At 40.4% G+C, this 23,029-nt stretch overlaps 3 protein-coding genes across 3 annotated transcripts; all 3 read right to left on the bottom strand.

The window, feature by feature from the left end:
• Window positions 1-251: 251 nt before the first annotated feature.
• LOC122020788 (RING-H2 finger protein ATL52-like) lies at window positions 252-1,839 on the bottom strand. The gene has a single exon (XM_042578811.1). It carries the CDS (start codon window positions 1,698-1,700, stop codon window positions 651-653), a length of 1,050 nt encoding a protein of 349 aa, XP_042434745.1. The 5' UTR covers window positions 1,701-1,839; the 3' UTR covers window positions 252-650.
• Window positions 1,840-2,977: 1,138 nt separating this feature from the next.
• LOC122018610 (protein TRACHEARY ELEMENT DIFFERENTIATION-RELATED 7A-like) lies at window positions 2,978-3,734 on the bottom strand. The gene has a single exon (XM_042575974.1). The coding sequence runs from the start codon at window positions 3,609-3,611 to the stop codon at window positions 3,177-3,179; it is 435 nt and encodes a 144-aa protein (XP_042431908.1). The 5' UTR covers window positions 3,612-3,734; the 3' UTR covers window positions 2,978-3,176.
• A 16,670-nt stretch (window positions 3,735-20,404) lies between these two features.
• On the bottom strand, window positions 20,405-22,747 carry LOC122021721 (alcohol dehydrogenase-like 7). The gene is made up of 9 exons (XM_042579874.1): window positions 22,656-22,747; window positions 22,395-22,578; window positions 21,955-22,283; window positions 21,600-21,682; window positions 21,455-21,530; window positions 21,290-21,354; window positions 21,126-21,221; window positions 20,848-21,009; window positions 20,405-20,751 (listed from the first exon to the last, which is right to left on the bottom strand). The coding sequence occupies exons 1-9, from the start codon at window positions 22,690-22,692 to the stop codon at window positions 20,635-20,637; spliced, it is 1,149 nt and encodes a 382-aa protein (XP_042435808.1). The 5' UTR covers window positions 22,693-22,747; the 3' UTR covers window positions 20,405-20,634.
• Between the last annotated feature and the right edge of the window lie 282 nt (window positions 22,748-23,029).

The following is a 23,029-nucleotide window of genomic DNA, read 5'->3' as shown; positions in this document are numbered from 1 at the left end:
TGAATCGACTCAAACAACAGGTTTCCCCGGCAATAACCAAGTTGATCAAGTACAATTTCAGACCAAAAAGATTAAAGAATACATTTTCTTTTCTGTGAACCAACTATGACACTGTAATGCACAGCTGATTTTATTTTGCTTATAATTGAAAGTAGTAATAAAATTTGCTCTTCTGTGAAAATAATCACGACACACATTACCCAATAATTGACGAACAGTGTGAAGTTGAAGTCCTGGAACAACAAAGCACATGATGATTAGCATCTTGCTTCTCTTACATGAGCATGGATAACCAAGATCCAGATTTAGAATACAAGCAGCAAAAACAACACAAATAAAGTTGCCCTATTACTTTGCAATATAGGCAATTGCAAATCTTTAACGAACTTCAAATATATTCATATATTTACAAATATGAACACTCGAAAAACAGGCAAAGCTCAACTTATCACAGCTCGCCTTCCATATTTTCTTCTGCGCAGATGATAAGATTCTTGTTCTATGTTTCCACTCTTCACCTTGGTAGCATTATACCTAAGTGCATCTCTCTCAACCTGCTGAGAACCACTGTTGTATCCAAAATTGCATACTTGGCGTGACAAGCTATTCGAATCTTAGGACTATCGTAGTGGGAGAACTGAACTCCGGGCTCACCCATGTTTTGATGAGAAGAACCTTTCACTAGTACTTGACAAAAATCTTCCAGTTTCTTTCTGCAATGAGGTGATGCCATTTGAAGTGTTGCCTTGCTTTCTCCAGGTTTTAGTAGCCAATTCCACCCCCAGGCCGGCTTCCTTCATGTTCTCTTCCAACACTAATCTGTTCAGCGCAGTAGGATGAGGGAAGGAACTCATAGAAAATGAACGCCGTATGGGTTGAAACTCTTGTCCCTCGACATCACCAGGCATTCCTATCTCAGAATCTGGAAATTGGTTGATCATGTTTCTGTTTTCAGGAGCAGCTCCAAGTTCCAATCTTTCAGCCGCCGGTACCACTTCTAAGGTGTAGCGACAAGTCTCCGATGTCCGCCCATCTATCTGATTGTGATCCATTAGGCCAGAGGGGACTGAACTGGATCCGGCTTGATCCGCGGCCGAACTAAGGGAGGATGAAACAGAGGAAAAAGATGAAGTACTTGCTCCACGAACGCTACCACCGGCCGCTGAGACTAGGGTTACTACGGGCACACGGCAGAGAGGGCAATTGATATGGGACCGGAGCCAAGTATCAATACACCCAATGTGGAAGGCGTGGTGGCACTTAGGGAGGAGGCGGAGAAGCTCCCCATCTTGGAACTCCGAGAGACACACAGCGCAGTCGCCGCGGGACGAGCCGAGTACGCCCTCGTCCGCCTTGTAGGTCCACGTGGCGATGGCCCCGATGGTGGAATCATCGAGACCCGCGGTCCGGATGTACCAGACGTGGTGGTCGACCTCGCCGTCATCGTCCTCGAAGGCGACCTCGGGGTCCGCATCGGGTGCGGCGGCAGTCCGGCGACCGCGGCAGCGGCGGTGGAGGATGCAGAGGGCGACGAAGATGAACACGAAGGCCGGGGCCAAGAAGGATTCAGCGGCGATATGGAGGGTGGGGATGAGGGACGAGTGAGCACGGAAGTTGATAGAGGGGGAGGGAGGAACCGGCGGCGAGAGAAGCGGCGCGTAGCAATCCGGCGAGAGGATTCGATTAGAGAGAGACGCCATCGGCGTGCCCAACTTTACATCCCAGGAGAAGAGATTTTGCTACTGCAATCATCCGCACGCTTCTTCTCTCGATTTTTTTCGTGAATTTTTCAGACTAAAATTAAAGAAGAACAAAAATAAAGCTGGCGTTCGTTCTGTAATTTATTAAGCCCGCTAACGTGCGCCGGTAGGAGAGTTGTATTTGGTCGTCGTCCGCAGGGAAATGCGACCGCATACCGCTGCAAACGGGAACGGGATTGTCGTGAATAAAATAACAACAAAATTACACCAATTTCTGTTTTCTGTCGCGAATCGTTGGGTTTATTGCACCGTCCGCATAAAGGAAATAAGATCGGTTTTGAGTCTACGGTCACATGGAAGTAGTTTCTTAGGTGATTGAGGGAAGAAATGACGTAGGCGTTGACGTGGCCTGGAAGAAAATATTAAGATTTTTTTGTTTTTCGCTTTTTCTCGTGACGGATAAATTTTAAATTTTCTCGTGGCGTTTTAATTGTAAAGTTAGAATATGAGATTATTTAGGAGGTATCTGGAAACATAAATATCGTTTTAAATTTTTGGAAAATACACATATATGCTTACGGTGGATTTAAGTTTTTTAAAAAACTTAATTTATTCTTTAATCGTGATAATTTAAAATTTTCCATGACAAGAGGAAAACTTAAGGGAGCGTGATTGAGATCACATTTTGATTAATAGTTAAATTAACTTTTAAATATATTGCTAAATATTTAAAAAGAAAAGATTAGTAATGCATCCACACTTTTGATGAATTACAATTCATCATTAGTATGAAAATGATTTGATGTAAAAGATTGATGATGATGCAATGAATTGAGGTACATTCTTGGCTATATAAAAATTATTGTGATCAAGAAAATAATCAATTGATGACCCATCCAGTCAAGCAAAAAAAAAAAAGGTTTGTTTAATACCTGTATATAAAAAAAAATTAGGATTTGTTTAATTGTTTCTTTTCATTTCTATCGTATATATTTTTTGTGCGTAGGAACAACTATAATGTCGAGATGATTCTAACATGTAATGCAAAATTAATTTAAGAATTGTTACCGGTTTAAATTAAATTTCTATCTAATTACCGGTAGACATCGTGTGCGATTTCGAGTTCTATAATATGATTGACGCCGCTGCACGTGATACGCATGCGAGATGACCTCGATCTCCACCCGCAATAGCTGCTGGCCTGCACTACGGCAGTATGTCACCCGAGGCAGCGACACGCGTACCGCACCATTCTCGAAACTCGAAAGAAACAGATATGGGAATCGTAAAATAAAGCAAGACTAAACTAAACAGAATAGTAACCGTACACCGCAAGTCCAAACTCCGAAAATTACAAGCCAGCCACCACAAAGAAATTAATATGTCATACAATCACAACGAGGTAGAAAGAAAGAACCAAACAATGTAGGGATCGTCGGATCAAGAACCCACGGCGAGATGTTGATCTACCTGGATCTAGAACGCGGCCGCGGCGGCGACAAGGGCTCCAGCCACGGCGATCCAGCTCACGGCAGCGGAGTTGGCGCTATTGCCCGGCGGCGAGGTGGGCGGAGAGGCGGGCGGCGAGGTTGGTGGGAAACCGATCGTGTGCGGCGGAGGCGGAGCGGGAGGGGACGAGGCGGGAGCCACCGATGGGGGATTGGAGGTGGGGGCGCGCGCCGGGGGAGAGGACGGCGGAGGGACGGCCGGGGGAGGGGAGGCGGGAGCCACGGAAGGGGGAGGGGTCGGCGTCGGGGTCGGAGGCGGGGGTGGAAAGATCGGGGCGACGGCGGGGGGCCTCGTGGGCGCTATGGCTGGAGGCCGGAGGGGAGCGGGGCTGGGGCCCTGTGCGGAGCACGCCACGGCGAGGAGAGCCGCCACGGCGAGGAAGACCGAGGCGGAAGAGGCCATTATCACCACCGCGAGATCAACGACGAGATTGGGAAGGCTGAGAGGCGGTGTGGTCCGCGTGAAGAGTTTTATAGACAAGAAACGGCTTGGGGCGAGCAAAAGAAAAGAAAGATGAGAGAATAAAGAAAGAAATTAAAAGGGGCGACCGTTTATTTCTTTCCTTGTGGGTTTTCCAAAACTGACATCCGAGCCCAACTTTCATCTCCAGCCGTCGGATGGGCAACGTGTACAGGTCGGATTTCATACTCCCTCCATTATTCTATTTTTTAAAAAAAATAAATATTTCTTTTTGCTAACAGGACCCGTTTGATGGTGATCGGACGTCTGATGCTGAAATAGAATATTTATTTCGGTAGAGGAATAAATTAATCGTAACAGACAGCGCGGGGTGTACGAAATTAACGGGTGCAATTTTTTAAATTTCACGTTGAGATACGATTAATATATTAAAATTGATATGTACAATTTTGGTGCAGGTAGACAGCACATGGCGCCTGGGAACCAGCTGTAAAGAGCTGGCCGTCGTCGATCACGCATCGGACGGCCAACGAGCGCACTGCTCCGCTCCCAGAAGGGAAAGAGTCTTGTACGACGCGGTGCCGTGATCTGCTGGACAACGTGCTGTGTCCGGCCATGAGCTGAAGCTTCGGGGCAATGCAAGGGGGAGGAGGGTGCTCACTCGGCTCCCAGGTCACGTTTTGCTGCAATGCAGTTTGGTATGTTTGGTGCCTCTGCAGATCGCGTTCTGGTCCAGCTCTTGACAGGTGTGAGAGTCAAGATGAGGGGTTTAAACTTTAGAAGGATATAATTTTATGATAATCCGTTCATAATTTCGACGTGGGGAGTTGTTATTGTATGCTACTTTCCCGTTTGACTAAATGCCTTAAAAAGTTTACGTTGTAGTCTTTAAGTTTTGCAGTTAGTGACCGCACATGATGTCTAGTTTACTGATTAAAATAGGGCAATTAGCCAGTAGGAGTTCGTAAGGTATGTGCAGTGTCGGTTCTATAGGACAGATGCTAATCCAATCATTAGTATTAAGTCCCTTTCAGAGTTGGTTCAGTGGTTGGCAATTTGCACAGAGATACAGTACGTTTACAGCTAGATTGACTCTCTGACATGTGTTAGTTATCTTGCATATTGACAAATTATGCGTGGATGTAATTGACAGGTTGAGTTGTTTAACTTTGCTTGATCATGAATTGGAAATCTATAGCTGGATGATTGTGGAGCTAGCTAGCTAGACTTGGTAGAGACTAAGGCTGGAGGGCAGAGTGAGCTTTAAGTGAAAAAAGGATTAATTAGATAAAGTTTAGACTACGTTTAAGTAAAATTCTATGCAAATTCTAAGGAAAAGGAGAACAAACCATGAAGGAAATTTCAGGCAAGGTTTAGTAAGGACGTCATCTTTTTAACTCATTGATAGGTTGGGGAAATAAAAAAAATATTGCTCCTAAGAACTCGATATTTGTATGGTTTTGGATTTGCCTAACTGCATTGTAGATACCTCTTTCTATAGAGGTTTACAAATGGATGTTAAAACATACAGGAGACTTGATTCAGTCATTTGTTGGAGATAAAATAGGAATCTTGAACTATTCCTTATAAGATGGTGATCCTGTCCGAAAATCATGGAAATAGCAAGTTGGGGATGTGACTGTCGCGTTGACTGGATGTTGACTCCGCTCCACTTTACAACACAAGAAACGTCAGTACCGAGCCAGGGAAGGAATCTCCGGCGTTGACCTTCTGACGCTCAAGTCAGTCATCGGAAAAAAGAAAAAGATTGAGCAACAATAGACACATGCATGAATAGTAAATAACGCATACTTCTGTCGGTGTATGGACCCTCTTTATATAGTGCCCCGGTGTGCGACGTACGCACTTATCTTGAGACGTGAGCACATTCTCCAATTGGTCGTAGGCATGTTTTCCAATTCATCCCATGAAAGGAAATGTCGAGAAAGTGTCTCTGACACCATACCTTAACAGGACATGCATATTGTTAGGATGTATACTAAAAGTCTAACTTTTGATATAAACATTTATCTAGAAATAAGAATAACATTGATCAAATGTCTACATTTATGATAAATGTAGTTGTTCAATTGATTTATATTGTATATAACATGGTGTGTGGTGTCACACACAGAGGATCATGTTATCAGTACTTTATAAATTATAAACAATAGCTCATGACCAAAATGGAAAGGAACAAACCATTGGAAGGTCGTAGTGTAATTAGGTATTAGTTTATCTTAACTATATAATTACACTAGTACACTTAGAGTGTATTGAGTAGAACCATTAGAGGTCGTTTCTTTTTATACTGACTTTATAAAGGAACAAAAACCTCAGTTATTATGGAAGTGTGTGCTCTTAATCCTAATATAATAACAAGCACATATATTTGATATTTATTTCTTTAATTTATCAATGGGTGAGATTTATTTTGATAAATCAATAAGCCCGATAAGTTGGGAAATGATATCACTTATAGTGTGTGTTGTTGATTATAGAAGGAAACTATGTCCTAGTAATTTAGGTTGAGAATGCCCCCAAGAGGAGCTCATAAGGATTGTCATGTTAAACTCTGCAGGTGGACTTAGTTCGACATGACGATGAAGTTGAGTGGTACTACTCTTGGAGCTATATATTAATTAAGTGAGTTGTTAGTAGCTTACTTAATTAGTGGACATTTGTTATCTTAAACACAGGGAGACTAACACACTCATAATAAGAAGGAGCCCAAAAATGTAATTTGGGATTGGTGCGGTAGTTCAATAATAGTTCTTTAGTGCAATGAATTATTATTGATGAAATTAAGTTGTGTGTTCGGGGCGAATACGGGATGCTTAATTTCATCGGGAGACCAAAACCAATTCCTCCTCTCGGTCCCTATCGTAGCCTCTTGTATATAGATTTATACCCACCACATACCCACCTTCTTACCCATCCAATGGGGCCGACCAAGCTAGCTTGGAACCCAAGCTAGGGCCGGCCAAGACCAAGTGGATGAGCCAAGTTGGTGGCCGGCCAAAGCTTGGGTCCCAAGCTTAGGTGGTCGACCACTAGAATATTAAAAAGGATTTTTATTAAAATTATTTCTTATGTGGATATCATGTTTTTAAAAGAGAGTTTAAAATTTAAAAATTTCCTTTTATACCTTTCTACAAAAGATTAAGAGAAGAGATTAATATCTTTCCTTATTTGTAGATTAAAAGGATGGTTTTAATTTTTGGTAAAAACTTTCCTTATTTGTAAATCATCTACATGTTTAAAAGAGAGTTTAAAATTTGAAATCTTTCCTTATTTGTTGATTAAAAGATGGATTTTAAATTTTAAGAAAACTTTTCTTTTTAACCATGTTCATGATTTAAAAGAGAGTTTAAAAATTAAATATTCTCTTTTATAAGTTTCTACAAGAGATTAAGAAAAGAATTGATATCTTTCCTTATTTGTAGATTAAAAGAGATTTTAATTTTTAGAGATAACTTTCTTTTTATCCACATGTTTAAAAGAAAGATTTTAATTTATAAAATTTCCTTTTTACCAATCATGAAGGGATAAAAATTATTGGAGAAATTTTTTATAAATTTCTGGAGACAAATTATGAAGTTTTAATTAATTAAAACTCTCCTTGTTTGTAGCTCTAATATGGCCGACCATTATAATTGATGAGAAGAAAATTGTTTTTAATTAAATAAATTTTTCTTTTCAATGGCAAAAGAATTAAGGAAGTTTTTATTAAAATTTCCTTATTTGTCAAGACCAAGGATTATAAAAGAGGGGATAGAGGAGGCTTCATTGCGAACGACTCTATTCTATTTTTCCTCTCTTTTCTCCTTGGGTGTGGCCGGCCTCTCCTTTTCCTCTTCTCTCCTTTGTGTGGCCGAAACCTTCTCTTGGTGGAGATAAATTTGGTGGCCGGATCTAAGAAGGAGAAGAAGGAGAGAAAAGAAGTCTCTTTTCTAGCATCCCTTGGAGCATTGGTGGTGGTTGAATCTCTTCATCCTTGGAGGTGTTTTTGTTGTGGCCGAACCTTGCAAGGAGGAGAAGAAGGTACTTTGGTGGTTTCTCATCTCGGAAGATCGTTGCCCACACAACGTCCGAGGTTAGAAGAGGAATACGGTAGAAGACCTAGAGGTTTTTTTGCTTGCAAAAAAAAAGGTACACTAGTATTTAATTTCCGCATTATACTAGTTTTATTTCTTTGTAAAAATACCAAATACAAGAGGCATGCGATTCTAGTATTTCGAATTAGTTTTTGATGTTGTGTTCTTTTGTTTTTCTTTTCCTTGTGATTTGATTGTTCCTTTTGGTTGACCTAAAGTTATTTAAGGAAATTAAATATTAGCTTTCCTTAAAAGGCTTTGTCTAGGCGGTGGTGGTTATTCCCATATCCAAGAAGGCCATGTGCCTCGCCATGCAGTCCTGGAAGCCAATTTTGGAAATTAATATTTAATGGAATTAATAACCTAGGTGATTTGGATCGAACGTGTTAAGTTCCGCAGGAGATCCAAGTCTAAACTTAAAAGAACAAATAAATTAAACTTAGGATCAAACGTGTTAAGTTCCGCAGGTGATCCGAGTTTAATTTAAAAGAACACATGGTAGCTAGGAAAAGGTTCATACCTTTGTACAAAAATTTTTGTACAGTGGAACCATAAGGTTTTCCGAGTAGCAACCAACAATTGGTATTAGAGCTAGGGTTTTGCCTCTATGTATTTGGTATTAGTTTAATTATGCACATGTCATACATAATTTAGGCAGGATAATAGTAGGATGTGCTAACTTTGTGGATGCAGGATCCAACTATTATGGCTTATAGATATTGTGTGTGTGATTAGACCCTTGGACATCTCAAGAGCATTTTATTGTGTGTGCATGATTGTATTATAAAATACAGCAGGAGCTGTATTTAGTTTTATTAGGATTTTATTTTTTGATCTAGTTACATTTACATTCCTTTTATGGAATATAGGATCGATGGATGTAAATTTTATTTTATGTTCGATCTAGTTTACAAGTACATTCCTTCGAGGAATATAGGATCGAAAAATGTAAAATTCTATTTATGTCGCGGATCGAATCTTGCAAGGCGTAGAACCTTTTGAGGACCAGAGGCGCAGCGGAACAAGGAGCAAGATGGATGCGACAACTAGACCCGGTGGCGGTGGCCAAAGATGGCAGCAGCTAGGGTTGGTGACACACAGAGGACAACAATAGATAAAAACCATAATAGTCGAAAATTAATTTGTCTATTTATTGCTTTTTATGCTGTGCTGTGTGTGCTTGTTAGTATGCATGTTAAGTAGGCTAGCATAGTCAAAATTCCTCACTTTAAATAACTAAGTGGGAGAGGGATTTATTTTTTAATAAATTCCACGGTCTCCATTACTGGTTTATAAGTGATGCAACAAGCTTGCGCGTTGGCTCTGAGTGCCTTCCTCCATATCGGATGAGCTTGTTTGCGAATCACTAGATTAAACTTCCATTTTGGATGACTATAGGAAGTTAATTAAGAGCGTGTGATCTTCCCCATCGGAAGGGGCACAATTTTATTAATGGACTTAGTGTCAAGTAATGGTATACACTTAGGCACGTCTAATAGTATCCTCCCCATCGGAGTCACTGCTATTATTTGTGTGACCGAAGAAAACCAGCTATTAATTTGTCAAATAAATAGGTTGACAAGATAATAAAATTAAAAACTCCTCTTACAAATGTTTGATTTTGTATACGTCCACACTATCGTGGCATACAAAATTCACAGTGTTTGAGGTAATTTTATTTTGTCATAAAGATTTATTGACAAGATAATTAATGGGTAAACCCCTCCTCTTACAAATGTTTAATTTTGTATACGTCCACACTATCGTGGCATGCAAAATTCACGGTGTTTGAGGTGTTGGTGAATTTAAATAATATTGTTTGAGAAATCAATGTTATTTTAAATTCAAAAGTTTTGATCAAATATTTGATCAAACACAGATCAACTATTAATTTTATTCCTCATAAAGTAAAGTTGATGAGATAATAAAATTAATGAATAAAATCTCCTCTTTGATTTTGTATACGTCCACATTATCGTGACATACAAAATTCATGGGGATTTTAAGGAATTGATCTTGATCAAATATTTTTGTGATTCTTAGGATTTAAAATGTTTGTCAATTCCCTAGTTGTTATACTATAGAAAAGACTTAGTAGTCCCAATTATAATGATTGGAAATAGGACTTGGACATTAAGATAAACTGTCTTCTTAGAACTAATAACAATATAGGTGTATTTAATTCATTAGTTGAAACTTGTTTAGTGGTGTTATCTGTAGGATCGTTAGATTCGATAGAGGGGGAGGGGGGTGAATATCGATTCGAAAATTCGAGTGTAAAAGTACGCAGCGGAAAAGTAAATGAACACAATTGATTTTACTTCGTTCGGAGCCTGTGATGACTCCTACTCGAAGGCCCGTGGTCCTTGACCACTTTCGTTGGGCAATCACTAGCAAGTCGAAATATGATTACAGAAAAAGTAAAGGAGATGCTAGTAATAATAAAGCAATACCGACAAAAAGAAAATTAAACAAAAACCGGAAGAGCACTTTTGTCGGAGCGTTGTTGGCGTCGCACTTGAACGTCGAGCAGCAAGATCAGCAGAAGAGTTCTCAGTCAAAGTTGATTCTGAAGCTCTGGGCTTTTATATGCCGCGCGCCTGGATCCCCGGCGCCTGAGTGACGAATCGCCAAATCAAGATGCTCCACGTGGCGGCGAGGTGTCGGATAAAATTGCCCGGGCGCCGATCCTCTCGGGCGACCACCTTGTTCCAGAAAAGACTCCTTTTTCCTGCAAAACAAGGTTAGTCCGAGGCAAATATATATCCTGTAAAACAAATGGTTAGCACACTTAAAGTTCAATAGATAGATAAAGATAGTATGACTTAGATTCCGTCTTTCCGAGATCGGAATCTAGTCACGATCTCGACTTAGACATCCGAAATGGATCTAAGCCGGATCGACGCCTAATGTCCCCTTCCCGGGAACGCGTCCTCACAGTCACTCCCCTCCAGTGACTTACCTCACTGACCTGCTAGACGTCCGGTCAGCCCGTCGACCCGTCTGGACTTCCGGTCAGCCATTCGACCCGCTGGACTTCTCACCAGCTATCCGGTCAGCCCGTCGACCTAGCTGGACTTCTCGCCAAGCGTCCGGTCAGCCCGTCGACCCGCTTGGACTTCTCGCCAGCTATCCGGTCAGCCCGTCGACCTAGCTGGACTTTTCCTGCACACTTGATCAAAGTGTCAGACAACAACACAACTAACTTAACCTATTTGTCATTCATCAAAACCTGGGTTAGACCGTTAGTGCTACCCGCACCAACATTATCTACTAGAACCTGGAGTGTAGATACAGATGTCATTAATCATGTCCGCAATTCATTGCAGGGTTCCAGGAAACCCGACAGCTAAATGAAAATAAAAACACCGTCCACATGGGCACTGCTGTAATTGTGACAGTTGTTGCAATGGGAGATGTTTATCCTTTGATAAGAATAAAATATGGATTTTAAGTAATTGTCTTTACGTACCAAGTTTAGAAAGAACTAATTTTCAGTTTCTAAACTATTCAAAGAACTTGATATTCTGCCTCTTTTAAAGTTGTTAAGAAAAAGAGGGAAGTTATCTGTTCTGGTACGTTGGTTGACAATTTATAAATCCAATAACTCTCACGATGCAACAAATGGAAATTAGTAACACATCTTCTAACTTTAAGAGAAAGCAACCTTCGGAAATGAACTAATTATATCTTTGGCATCTAAGGCTAGGTTATATTAAATTGAGTAGGATTCATTGGTAGCTGATGAACTTTTGGGTTCATTAGTAGAGGAAAATTTTTCAACCTGCGAGTCTTATTTGGAAGGAAAAATAACCAAGAAGCTTTTAAGTCTAAGGGGCTTGGAGCCAAAGGTATATAAGAATAGGTTCATTCTGATTTGTGAAGACCTTTGACTTTCCAGGCAAGAGGTTGTTTCAAATATTTGAGATACGGATACATTTACTTGATGTGCCGCAAGTCTAAGTGCTTTGATTAGTTCAAAGAGTACAAGGCTGATGTGGAGAAACGTTAAAGTAAAAGTATCAAAACACTACGGTGAGATCGTAGTGGCAAGTACCTCTTAGGAGAATTTAGGAGTCACTTATCAGAAGTAGAGATTCAATCTCAACTAACTACACCTGGTACACCCCAACAGAATGGTGTAGAAAAAGGAAGGTATAGGACTCTTATGGAAATAAGTAGATTGATGATGAGTTATTTAGAAAATTACCAAATTCATTTTAAGGATATGCTCTGGAAACGGAAGTGAACATAGTACCTTCCAAAGTCAGAACTCTCTACTCATATAGAATTGCTGAATAGGCGTAAGCCTATTTTGAAGTATATTCAGATTCGGATAGTCCAGCACATATGCTGAAGAGAGATAATGATAAGTTGGACAGGAATTCACTTGTTTGTGGGTTATCCTAGAGAAATGAAAGTAGGTTTATAGTCTTAAAAATCTGAAGGTCATTGTTAACATCAATGACCGATTTTTAGAAAAAGGACTATGTAATAAACCACGTGCCCATAAGTAAATTTGTTCTTAAGGAAATAATAAAGGACATGTCTAATCTAATACCAATTATACAAGATGAGATACCACAAGGAAACTGCAACATGTATTACAACAACAGACAATGCCTCGTTGTAATGGGAGGGTTGTGAGGCAACCTGAGAGATTCATGTTTTTGAGAGAGTTTTCGGACTTGATCTAAAGTAAACATGAACCTGATCCCCAGACATATGACAAAACACTCTAAGATAAAGATGCAACATCTTGGCAAAAAGCAATAAAGAATTAGAATATATGTATTCTAATAAAGTCTGGAAGCTTGAAAAATCATCAAATGGTGTAAAAGCCATAGAAAAGGAAGGACAGACAGGAAGGTGTATACTTTCAAAGCAAGGCTTGTTGAAAAGGGAAACCTTTTACCGGTAGCCATGCTTAAAGTCTATCTGGATTCCTTTATCTATTGTTGCTCATATGGATTATGAGATTTGGCAAGTGGATGTCAAGACAGTTTTCCTTAACGGAAGTCTTGAAGAAAACATCCATATAAAGAAACCAGAAAGGTTCATTGCAAAGAGCAAAGAGCATCTTGTGTGAAAACTTAATCAGTCTATGGACTGAAGTAAAACTTCAAGATCTTGGTATATTCGGTTTAATAAAGTAATCCAGAATTATGGGTTTATTTTATAACCGAATGAGTTTTGTAAAGTGTGATGGAAACGTGGTGGTATTTCTTGTACTATACGCAGATGACATTTTTGGTAGTTGGAAACAATATCAAAGTGTTGTCGGAAGTAAGGGTATGGTTGTCCAAACAATTCGATATGAAGAACTTAGGAAAATGTGCACACATTCTTGGGATCAAAGACATAAGGGATCGCAAGAAAAGAATGTTGTGCTTATCCCGAGCTTCATACAATCCTTTCTCGTTTAGCATGCAGAACTCTAAGAAAGGTTTCTTACCTTTTAGGCATGGAGTATCTTTATCTAAAGAGATGTCTCTGAAGACATCAAAGGAGATAAAGGACATGAAGGCAGTTCCTTATGCTTTGGTTGTGGGAAGCCTAATGTATGCAATGCTGTGTACGAGATCAGAAATCTGTTTTGCCAAGGGCATAGTTAGCAGATATCAAAGTAACCCTAGACAAGGACATTGGACTGCAGTAAAGCATATATTGAAGTACTTTAGAGGCACTAAAGATTATATGCTAGCTTACAAGGCAGTTAATTTGGTCACTGTGGGTTGCACAGATTTTGACTTCCAATCGGATAGGGATAATAGTAAGTCAACCTTGGGGTTTTGTGTTTACTTTAGGAGGTAAAGTCATAACTATGGAAGAGTGATAAGCATAGGTATTTTTCTGGACTCCACTATAGAAGCTGAGTATATGGCAAGCCTCTGAGGTAGTCATAAAAGCTGAATGACTTAATAACCTCAAGATAAACTTAGATATGTTTTCTGGTTTGTCCAAAGATTATTACAATTTATTGTAATAATAGTGGTGCAGTAGCAAACTCGAAGAAACCATGAGTCTATAAGGCAAGTAAACACAATAGAGCGCAAGTACCACCCAATACGAGAAATCGTATAAACGAGGAGAAGTTGTTGCTGCCTAGATTGCATCAAATGATAACCTATAGATCTTTTCACTAAGGCCCTTAAGGCAAGAGCTTTTGATGGGCATATTGAAGGGTTGGGAATCAGATGTATGGCAGCAGATATAACAGCTTAGTCTTTTAGTATAAGTGGGAGATTGTTAGGATGTATACTAAAAGTCTAGCTTTTGGTATAAACATTTATCTAGAAATAAGAATCACATTGATCAAATGTCTACATTTATGATAAATGTAGTTGTTCAATTAATTTATATTGTATATAACATGGTGTGTGGTGTCACACACAGAGGATCATGTTATCAGTACCTTATAAATTATAAACAGTAGCTCATGACCAAGATGGAAAGAAACAAACCATTGGAAGGTCGTAGTGTAATTAGGTATTAGTTTATCTTAACTATATAATTACACTAGTACACTTAGAGTGTATTGAGTAGGACCATTAGAAGTCGTTTCTTTTTATACTGACTTTATAAAGGAACAAAGACCTCAGTTATTATGGAAGTGTGTGCTCTTAATCCTAATATAATAACAAGCACATATATTTGATATTTATTTCTTTAATTTATCAATGGGTGAGATTCAGTTTGATAAATCAGTAAGCCCGATAAGTTGAGAAATGATATCACTTATAGTGTGTGTTGTTGATTATAGAAGGAAACTGTGTCCTAGTAATCTAGGTTGAGAATGCCCCCAAGAGGAGCTCATAAGAATTGTCATGTTAAACTCTGCAGGTGGACTTAGTTCGACATGACGATGAAGTTGAGTGGTACTACTCTTGGAGCTAGATATTAATTAAGTGAGTTGTTAGTAGCTTACTTAATTAGTGGACATTTGTTATCTTAAACACAGGGAGACTAACACACTCATAATAAGAAGGAGCCCAAAAATATAATTTGGGATTGGTGCGGTAGTTCAATAATAGTTCTTTAGTGCAATGAATTATTATTGATGAAATTAAGTTGTGTGTTCGGGGCGAACACGGGATGCTTAATTTCATCGGGAGACCAAAACCAATTCCTCCTCTCGGTCCCTATCGTAGCCTCTTGTATATAGATTTATACCCACCACATACCCACCTTCTTACCCATCCAATGGGGCCGACCAAGCTAGCTTGGAACCCAAGCTAGGGCCGACCAAGACCAAGTGGATGAGCCAAGTTGGTGGTCGGCCAAAGCTTGGGTCCCAAGCTTAGGTGGTCAGCCACTAGAATATTAAAAATGATTTTTATTAAAATTATTTCTTATGTGGATATCATGTTTTTAAAAGAGAGTTTAAAATTTAAAAATTTCCTTTTATACCTTTCTACAAAAGATTAAGAGAAGAGATTAATATCTTTCCTTATTTGTAGATTAAAAGGATGGTTTTAATTTTTGGTAAAAACTTTCCTTATTTGTAAATCATCTACATGTTTAAAAGAGAGTTTAAAATTTGAAATCTTTCCTTATTTGTTGATTAAAAGGTGGATTTTAAATTTTAAGAAAACTTTTCTTTTTAACCATGTTCATGATTTAAAAGAGAGTTTAAAAATTAAATATTCTCTTTTATAAGTTTCTACAAGAGATTAATAAAAGAATTGATATCTTTCCTTATTTGTAGATTAAAAGAGATTTTAATTTTTAGAGATAACTTTTTTTTTATCCACATGTTTAAAAGAAAGATTTTAATTTATAAAATTTCCTTTTTACCAATCATGAAGGGAAGAAAATTATTGGAGAAATTTTTTATAAATTTCTGGAGACAAATTAGGAAGTTTTAATTAATTAAAACTCTCCTTGTTTGTAGCTCTAATATGGCCGACCATTATAATTGATGAGAAGAAAATTGTTTTAATTAAATAAATTTTCCTTTTTAATGGCAAAAGAATTAAGGAAGTTTTTATTAAATTTTCCTTATTTGCCAAGACCAAGGATTATAAAAGAGGGGGTAGATGAGTCTTCATTGCGAACGACTCTATTCTATTTTTCCTCTCTTTTCTCCTTGGGTGTGGCCGGCCTCTCCTTTTCCTCTTCTCTCCTTTGTGTGGTCGAAACCTTCTCTTGGTGGAGATAGCTTTGGTGGCCGGATCTATGAAGGAGAAGAAGGAGAGAAAAGAAGTCTCTTTTCTAGCATCCCTTGGAGCATTGGTGGTGGTTGAATCTCTTCATCTTTGGAGGTGCTTTTGTTGTGGCCGAACCTTGCAAGGAGGAGAAGAAGGTACTTTGGTGGTTTCTCATCTCGGAAGATCGTTGCCCACATAACGTCCGAGGTTAGAAGAGGAATACGGTAGAAGACCTAGAGGTTTTTTTGCTTGCAAAAGAAAAGGTACACTAGTATTTAATTTCCGCATCATACTAGTTTTATTTCTTTGTAAAAATACCAAATACAAGAGGCATGCGATTCTAGTATTTCGAATTAGTTTTCGATGTTGTGTTCTTTTGTTTTTCTCTTCCTTGTGATTTGATTGTTCCTTTTGGTTGACCTAAAGTTATTTAAGGAAATTAAATATTAGCTTTCCTTAAAAGGCTTTGTCTAGGCGGTGGTGGTTGTTCCCATATCCAAGAAGACTATGTGCCTCGCCATGCAGTCCTGGAAGCCAATTTTGGAAATTAATATTTAATGGAATTAATAACCTTGGTGATTTGGATCGAACGTGTTAAGTTCCGCAGGAGATCCAAGTGTAAACTTAAAAGAACAAATAAATTAAACTTAGGATCAAATGTGTTAAGTTCCGCAGGTGATCCGAGTTTAATTTAAAAGAACACATGGTAGCTAGGAAAAGGTTCAGACCTTTGTACAAAAATTTTTGTACAGTGGAACTATTAGGTTTTTCGAGTAGCAACCAACACATATCCCTGACAAGACAGTAGAAGCTTCCGTCATACTATCTCTCAGAATGGTATTGAGAGATACAACAATGATCCCACTGTTCTGCCGAGCGAGGTAGTTGCTCGGCTGGGACTCCTCCACTCGGTTGACCTCGATTGTTCTTGCTTGTAGTGACTGGGTATAGTAGCTTATCTCCTTCCACTCAGACAAGCGTTTCGGTGACCTTAACATTCTGCTGATCTGCAGTGAGCATCTGGCGATCTTGCCCTATTGTTCCGAGCTAGACGGGGGTCGGTTCGGACAAGCCTCTTGCGGATCGAACATTGCCCGCACCAATCGGTTATTGTACTCGACCTCTGCTTGGCCACCATAGGTGAGTCCTTTGACATCCGACCGTTGACCACCTTGACTTTGATCTCCATGTCGCCTGCTATCTCCGTCCTTTGACTCGCGCTTAGTGGGCCCCTCTTTATCACCGCATTACAAGTATTCCCCTCAAGTCTAGTTGAAGGAGGCTGCAAGTCCGATTGACTAAACGAGTAGTGCCTTGGGTGACCTCCGCCGATCGGACACTCTCTGTGCTTGGATTATGGTCGGCTCATATCTCCTAACCACCGTTCGGACGTAATGAACGTCAAAGTTTATCGCTGACTTGAAGGCCTAATTCACCGACCGGCGACCGACCATTGCTTTCTTTGAACTCGAACTCTTGATCGGATCACACAATCTTCAAAGCCTGTGGTGGATTTGCCGCTCGGCTACCTCATAGACAAATATCTGTGCCGATCAAGATGGTTGACGACGACACTTGGGGAATTTTTCCCTCTCTACGCTTTCTCGGATGAGCGCCCTTTCATAGTGGCTTACGTCATCCAAAATTCTAGAAAACGGGCTAAGCACACGACCATACCTTTTAATTAAGTCTCATTAATGTTGGGGTTGCAAGGTTGCAAACATAGTCCCATATTGGAAACACATGGGAAAGATCATGGGTTTATAAGAGAAAAGATATCTCCATTAGCATGAGGCCTTTTGGGTAGAGCCCAAGAGCAAAACCATGAGGGCTTAGGCCCAAAGTGGACAATATCATGCTATTGTGGAGATATCTAAATTCTTTTGGATCCTACAATTGGTATCAGAGCCCTGACTGCAGAAGGTTTAACCGCCGACTGTGCACAAGAGCTATGGTCTGATTGAACCATGTGGGTACAATATTGACCTCAAACAAAGAAAGTGGAGGCTCCTATGTTCGGATCAAGAGGACCAGACACCAGGCAGGAAGTCCTAGTTGCGGCTAGGCAAGGAAGTCCTAGTAGGTCGGGTGGACTGAGGGGCAGGTAGACCTGGTGGGTCGAGGATCAGACGTGGGAAGCCTATGGTCCTTTGTTTGAGGGGGGGATTGTTGGGGTTGCAAGGTTGTAAACATAGTCCCATATTGGAAACACATGGGAAAGATCATGGGTTTATAAGAGAAAAGATATCTCCATTGGCATGAGGCCTTTTGGGTAGAGCCCAAGAGCAAAACCATGAGGGCTTAGGCCCAAAGTGGACAATATCATGCTATTGTGGAGATATCTAAATTCTTTTGGATCCTACAATTAAAACCCTCCCATAGTCAACTGCCACATGTCCTGTCTTCTACCGCTGCACGTTTGATGTGATAAGCGGATATCTGCTGCTGATGTGACAGGCACCTTTTCAAATTCCACAGTTAGATTTTGTCCTTGTTTTTTGCAACCCTCGATCAGACGGCTCTAAGTGATCGACCACGATGTTTATAAACCTCCATCTGCTCGCTGTCATCTTCACTATGCCTGATGCTTTCGTCTTCGAGCAGTCTCTGCGACGTTTCTTCTCCTCTTCTTCTCCAGTGACCTTTCTCAATAAGGTTCTTCTCTTTTCTACGTTGAATCTGTGGGTTGCGTCTTCTCGATTTCTTTGTTTTCGATGACTGATCGTCAACGGAGTGTATTGCTTCGAAAGAGGGTTGTCCAAGATTCCCTGAGAGAACTGTTTATTAATCCGCTCGGGAGAATCATCATTCCTTGGTGCTTTCCCTTTACGCGGGTCCCGAATGGGCACGTTTTCCGAGGAGGATCCTCGTTCCTCATCCGCTCGGCCTAGCTCCTCTGTTGGAGTGTGGAACAGTGCTCGATGGAAGGGGATCGGCGCGTTGGGCACGTCTCCGTATGTGCTAGTCGACTTCTTACTTTGTCCCCGAACGGGTACATGCTCCACTCGGTCTTTATATCTGGCTTAATGACCTGTTGCTAAGGCGGGGGGCTCCTGTACCTGGCGATCGGCAAGCGCCCGTTACTGTTGTTGCTCCACTATTTTTGCCGCTTGAGCTTGTATCAGTATATCCAGCTCCTCATTTGTCAAAGTCACCGTGGCGAGTTGTCCAGCGTCCTCCATCTTCGCGTTTCGGATGCAGGCTACGTTTCCACAGACGACGCCAATATAATCATGTTCGACAATCGTGGAGATGGCAAGCTGGGGATTTGATTGCTGCATTGACTGGATGTTGTCTCCGCTCCGCTCTACAACACAAGAAATGTCAGTATCGAGCCAGGGAAGGAGTCCTCGGCGTTAGCCCTCTGACACTCAAGTCAGTTATCGAAAAGAGGAAAAAGATGGAGCAACAGTAGATACAGATGTTAATAGTGAATAACTCGTACCTCCACCAGTATATGGATCCCCTTTATTTAGTGCCTTGGTCCGCTCGGCTGGAACTCCTCCGCGCGATCGGCCTCGGCTATTCTTTCTTGTGGTGACTGGGTATAATAGCTTATCTCCTTCCGTTCGGACAAGTGTTTCGGTGACCTTAGCATTCTGCTGATCTGCAGTGAGCGTCTAGCGATCTTACCCTATTATTCTGAGCTAGACGGGGGTCGGCTCAGACAAGCCTCTTGCCGATCGACACTGTCCGCACTGATCGACCATTGTAGTCGACCTCTGCTCGGCCACCATAGGTGAGCCCTTTGGCATCCGGGTGTTGATCACTTTGACTTTGACCTCCACGTTGACTGTTATCTCTATCCTTTGATCCGCGCTTAGTAGGTCCCCCTTTATCACCACATAAGATAGATTGCTTCAACTTGTTTTGCTTGATCTTCTTAGATTCATTCTTCTTTGATTTTTTATTATTTTTTTTGCAAATTTCTCATGTTTAGTTATGAATGAAAACAAACAAACAAAGACGGGAATATATCATTCAGTGATGCAACTCTGGTTCATTTTTATGACTTGGTAAGAGAGAGATTACATCCAAAATTAGAGCAATGTTTTCCATACCACACTAGATCAATGAATTCAAACAGTTAAAGAAACCAACTATATGTAGATTAGTTGTCATCTTGTTCCTTGAAACCAAGATATTATTTCCTAACTGCATCCCAAATCCTGATATCAGTACAGATCTCGACTAGAAATAGGAGAATTTCTACCTTGTTCATAACCAATCATGTGAATGGTTTCAGTCATGAACGGGACAAAACAGTAACAATAGCCACAAGTCATAACTGAAGAAGCAAATGCAGCTGTTGTGCAAACGTAAGAATAAATCAGTTGAATTAGAAACAAGGTAAACTATTGATTTCCTCATTTAAAACAAATAGATCATGGAACTGCAACAGATGATGAGTTGTCAGTTCTTCATTGTTCAACTTCTTATTTCTGCTAAAGAATTCCCTTACTGAGGTGAATGTGGAAGAATGTTAGATTGATGGATACAATATTGCATTATCTGCTTGCACATGGAGTTTCTAGTGAGATCAGTGTTTCCTTTCCTTGGCATTTGATCTGAGAACGATCAATACTCATCACAATCTAAATTGGTGAAATTTCCTAAACTTTGCATACTCGAAACAACTGATTTCACCATTATTGCTAAAACACCTTTTCTACGATGTTTGAAAGCATGGTTTATGAAAAGGTTTTAGAGATATTTGGATGCAACAAATGCTTTTATTATACATTGTCGTTCATAAATTTATCTATCCATCCAGATGGTGCACCTGATGCTCTTTCCTTCCTCCAGCAACTCAAATGCTTTGTTTATGTCCTCGAAACCAACTTCATGAGTTATGAAATCATCCAAGTTAAGTTCCTGCAGATCCACAGATAGAAATTGAAAGGAACAAAAAAAACAAGTTTAAAACAAATCCATTCAATTATGTAGTGGAGTGCTGCAGGAGTCGAATACCTTTCTTATGTATTTTTCCATCAGAATTGGGATGTCAGTTTTTGGTTTCATTCCCCCCATGAAAGCTCCCATGATGCTCCTTCCTCTTAGGATTTCCCTACAGTTTACACTGATCGGCGACCCATGCTTTTCCACTCCAAGTATGATCGTCTTGCCCCAACCCTACCAGCAAAATTGTTAGGCAGAAATGGTTAACAATCTTCGTTCCTTGTAGCATCGTGAATTTATTATTCTCTAAATTGTATTCATTCATTCAGGTTTACTGACAATCGACTCACCGAGCGAGAGCTCTCGAAAGCATCAGCCATCAGCGACGCCAGCCCAACACACTCGAAGCAATAATCCGCGCCACCGCCGGTCATCTCCTTTATCACCTATACCATTAAGCACGTTAATGATCTATATCAATCAACACATGTAATTTAACAGAATGGACGCAAACCTCGCTGATAGATCGGTCTCCAATCTCTTTGCTGTTGACGAAATCTGTAATTCCAAACTTCTTCCCTGAACAAACAAAACCGCCAAAATTTTGAGTTCGGATCCATGAAGATACAGAAAGAAAGATTTTAGTGTTAATTTAATTTAAGAAAGAAAAAAAAATGACCGATTTCAAATTTTTCAGGATTGACGTCGACGCCAATGATTCTCCCTGCTCCTTGCATCCTCGCTCCTTCTGCTGCCTGCGTTTACCACATGAATCTGAATTTATAAGTGCAATAATAATAATAATAATAATTGTTATTATTTACCGCTAAGCCAACTGCGCCAAGACCAAATATGGCCACGGTGGACCCGGGTTCCACGTCAGCCGCCTTCCATGCACCTCCCACTCCTTAAAATAACAGGATGAAAATTTTACAGAAGGAAAAAAATAAATATTCATAAATTATTTTGTAGATTTTTTTTCTTTCTTCTCATTTTCTTCTATTTTCTCTTCTTTTTTATTTTATTTTTCTTTTCTTTTATCTAACGAGTTTGTTTCTTTCTTTTTTCGATCCACATCCACAAAACAGAGGGCAAAAGAAAGGACGACATTTTTTGATTCCTTTATGATGTTTTTAATACTAATTTGTCTTCTATTGTGAAGCAGGGGAAAGAACATACCGGTGGAGATACCGCAGCTGAGCAAGGCGGCCACCGCCGGCGGCATCGGCTTGTGCACCTTCACGATGTGCGCCACGTCGACGACGGTGTACTCAACGAAGCTCGACACGTTGATGCAGTGGTGCACCGCTGCCCCCGCAGCGTCGGTGAACCGGGCGGCCTCGTCCCCCCTCAGCATCCCCATCCGCATCGCGAAGGGGAACAGCGAACACTCGTTGCTCCTCCTCGATCTGCAGTCGGCGCAGCCGCCGCACTCAGCCAGGAACACCGGCAGCACCGTGTCCCCCACCGCCACCTCCTGCACCGCCTCCCCCACGCTCTCCACCACCCTGCAGCGCCGCCCAAAATGGCGTATCCGCCGGCGATCAATCCAGTACCAAAAAAGGTTGCTTTTCGTTTTAATTAAAGCGATCGGTAAAAACTCTCGTGCAGTAACCTACCCGACGGCTTCGTGGCCGAGGATTATGGGGAATAATCCGGGGATCGCCTTCATCCGCCAGAAAGTGATGTCGGAGTGGCAGAGGGAGGTGCATATGATTTTTATGCGGACCTCGTGGCGCTGGGGCGGCGCCACCACGACCTCCTCGATCTGCAGCCTCTCGCCGGCGGCCCGGCAGACCGCCGCTGGAGCATCGCCGGTCGGAATCAGTCAGATTAAGCTTCGATAAGTGATTAATTTAACACGAAATTTAATCCACTACCTTTGCATTTGATGGGTTTCGGAATCTTTTCTTCCATCTCCTTATTTTTTTGGACTCTGGACTCCGGAGAAACGCTGTGACTATTAGCTGTGAACGTCCATTATTTATTTAGACAAGTTGCCTATAAAATATTATAAATTTTTTGGGGCGGCAAGAGAAAGCACTCTTGGAATTGTCATTTTTTATATTAAAAATATGTAAAAACATATAGTAATTGTTACCAATGTAAAATTAAATTATATTTAAAATTTATTTGGATAAATATACTATATGATCATATTCTAAAGTTTAGAAGACGAGTAGTTGAAAACGTGACTATGATATTCATTAGAAAAATATTATGTGTTATCCTATCAAATTAAGAGTATTAGTAT

Source organism: Zingiber officinale, chromosome 9A, assembly GCF_018446385.1.
Source record: "Zingiber officinale cultivar Zhangliang chromosome 9A, Zo_v1.1, whole genome shotgun sequence".
Taxonomy (NCBI): Eukaryota; Viridiplantae; Streptophyta; class Magnoliopsida; order Zingiberales; family Zingiberaceae; genus Zingiber; species Zingiber officinale.
Note: the sequence above shows the minus strand (reverse complement) of the source record. Positions and strands in the feature narration are given on the sequence as shown.

Coding starts and splice junctions, on each gene's coding strand:
- LOC122021721 (XM_042579874.1), bottom strand. CDS start 22,692: ATGGAAGAAAAGATTCCGAAACCCATCAAATGCAAAG. Junction 21,222..21,289: donor GAGACCGATCTATCAGCGAG/GTTTGCGTCCAT, acceptor TTAATGGTATAG/GTGATAAAGGAGATGACCGG. Junction 21,010..21,125: donor CTTTCGAGAGCTCTCGCTCG/GTGAGTCGATTG, acceptor TTTTGCTGGTAG/GGTTGGGGCAAGACGATCAT.
- LOC122020788 (XM_042578811.1), bottom strand. CDS start 1,700: ATGGCGTCTCTCTCTAATCGAATCCTCTCGCCGGATTGCTACGCGCCG.
- LOC122018610 (XM_042575974.1), bottom strand. CDS start 3,611: ATGGCCTCTTCCGCCTCGGTCTTCCTCGCCGTGGCGGCTCTCCTCGCC.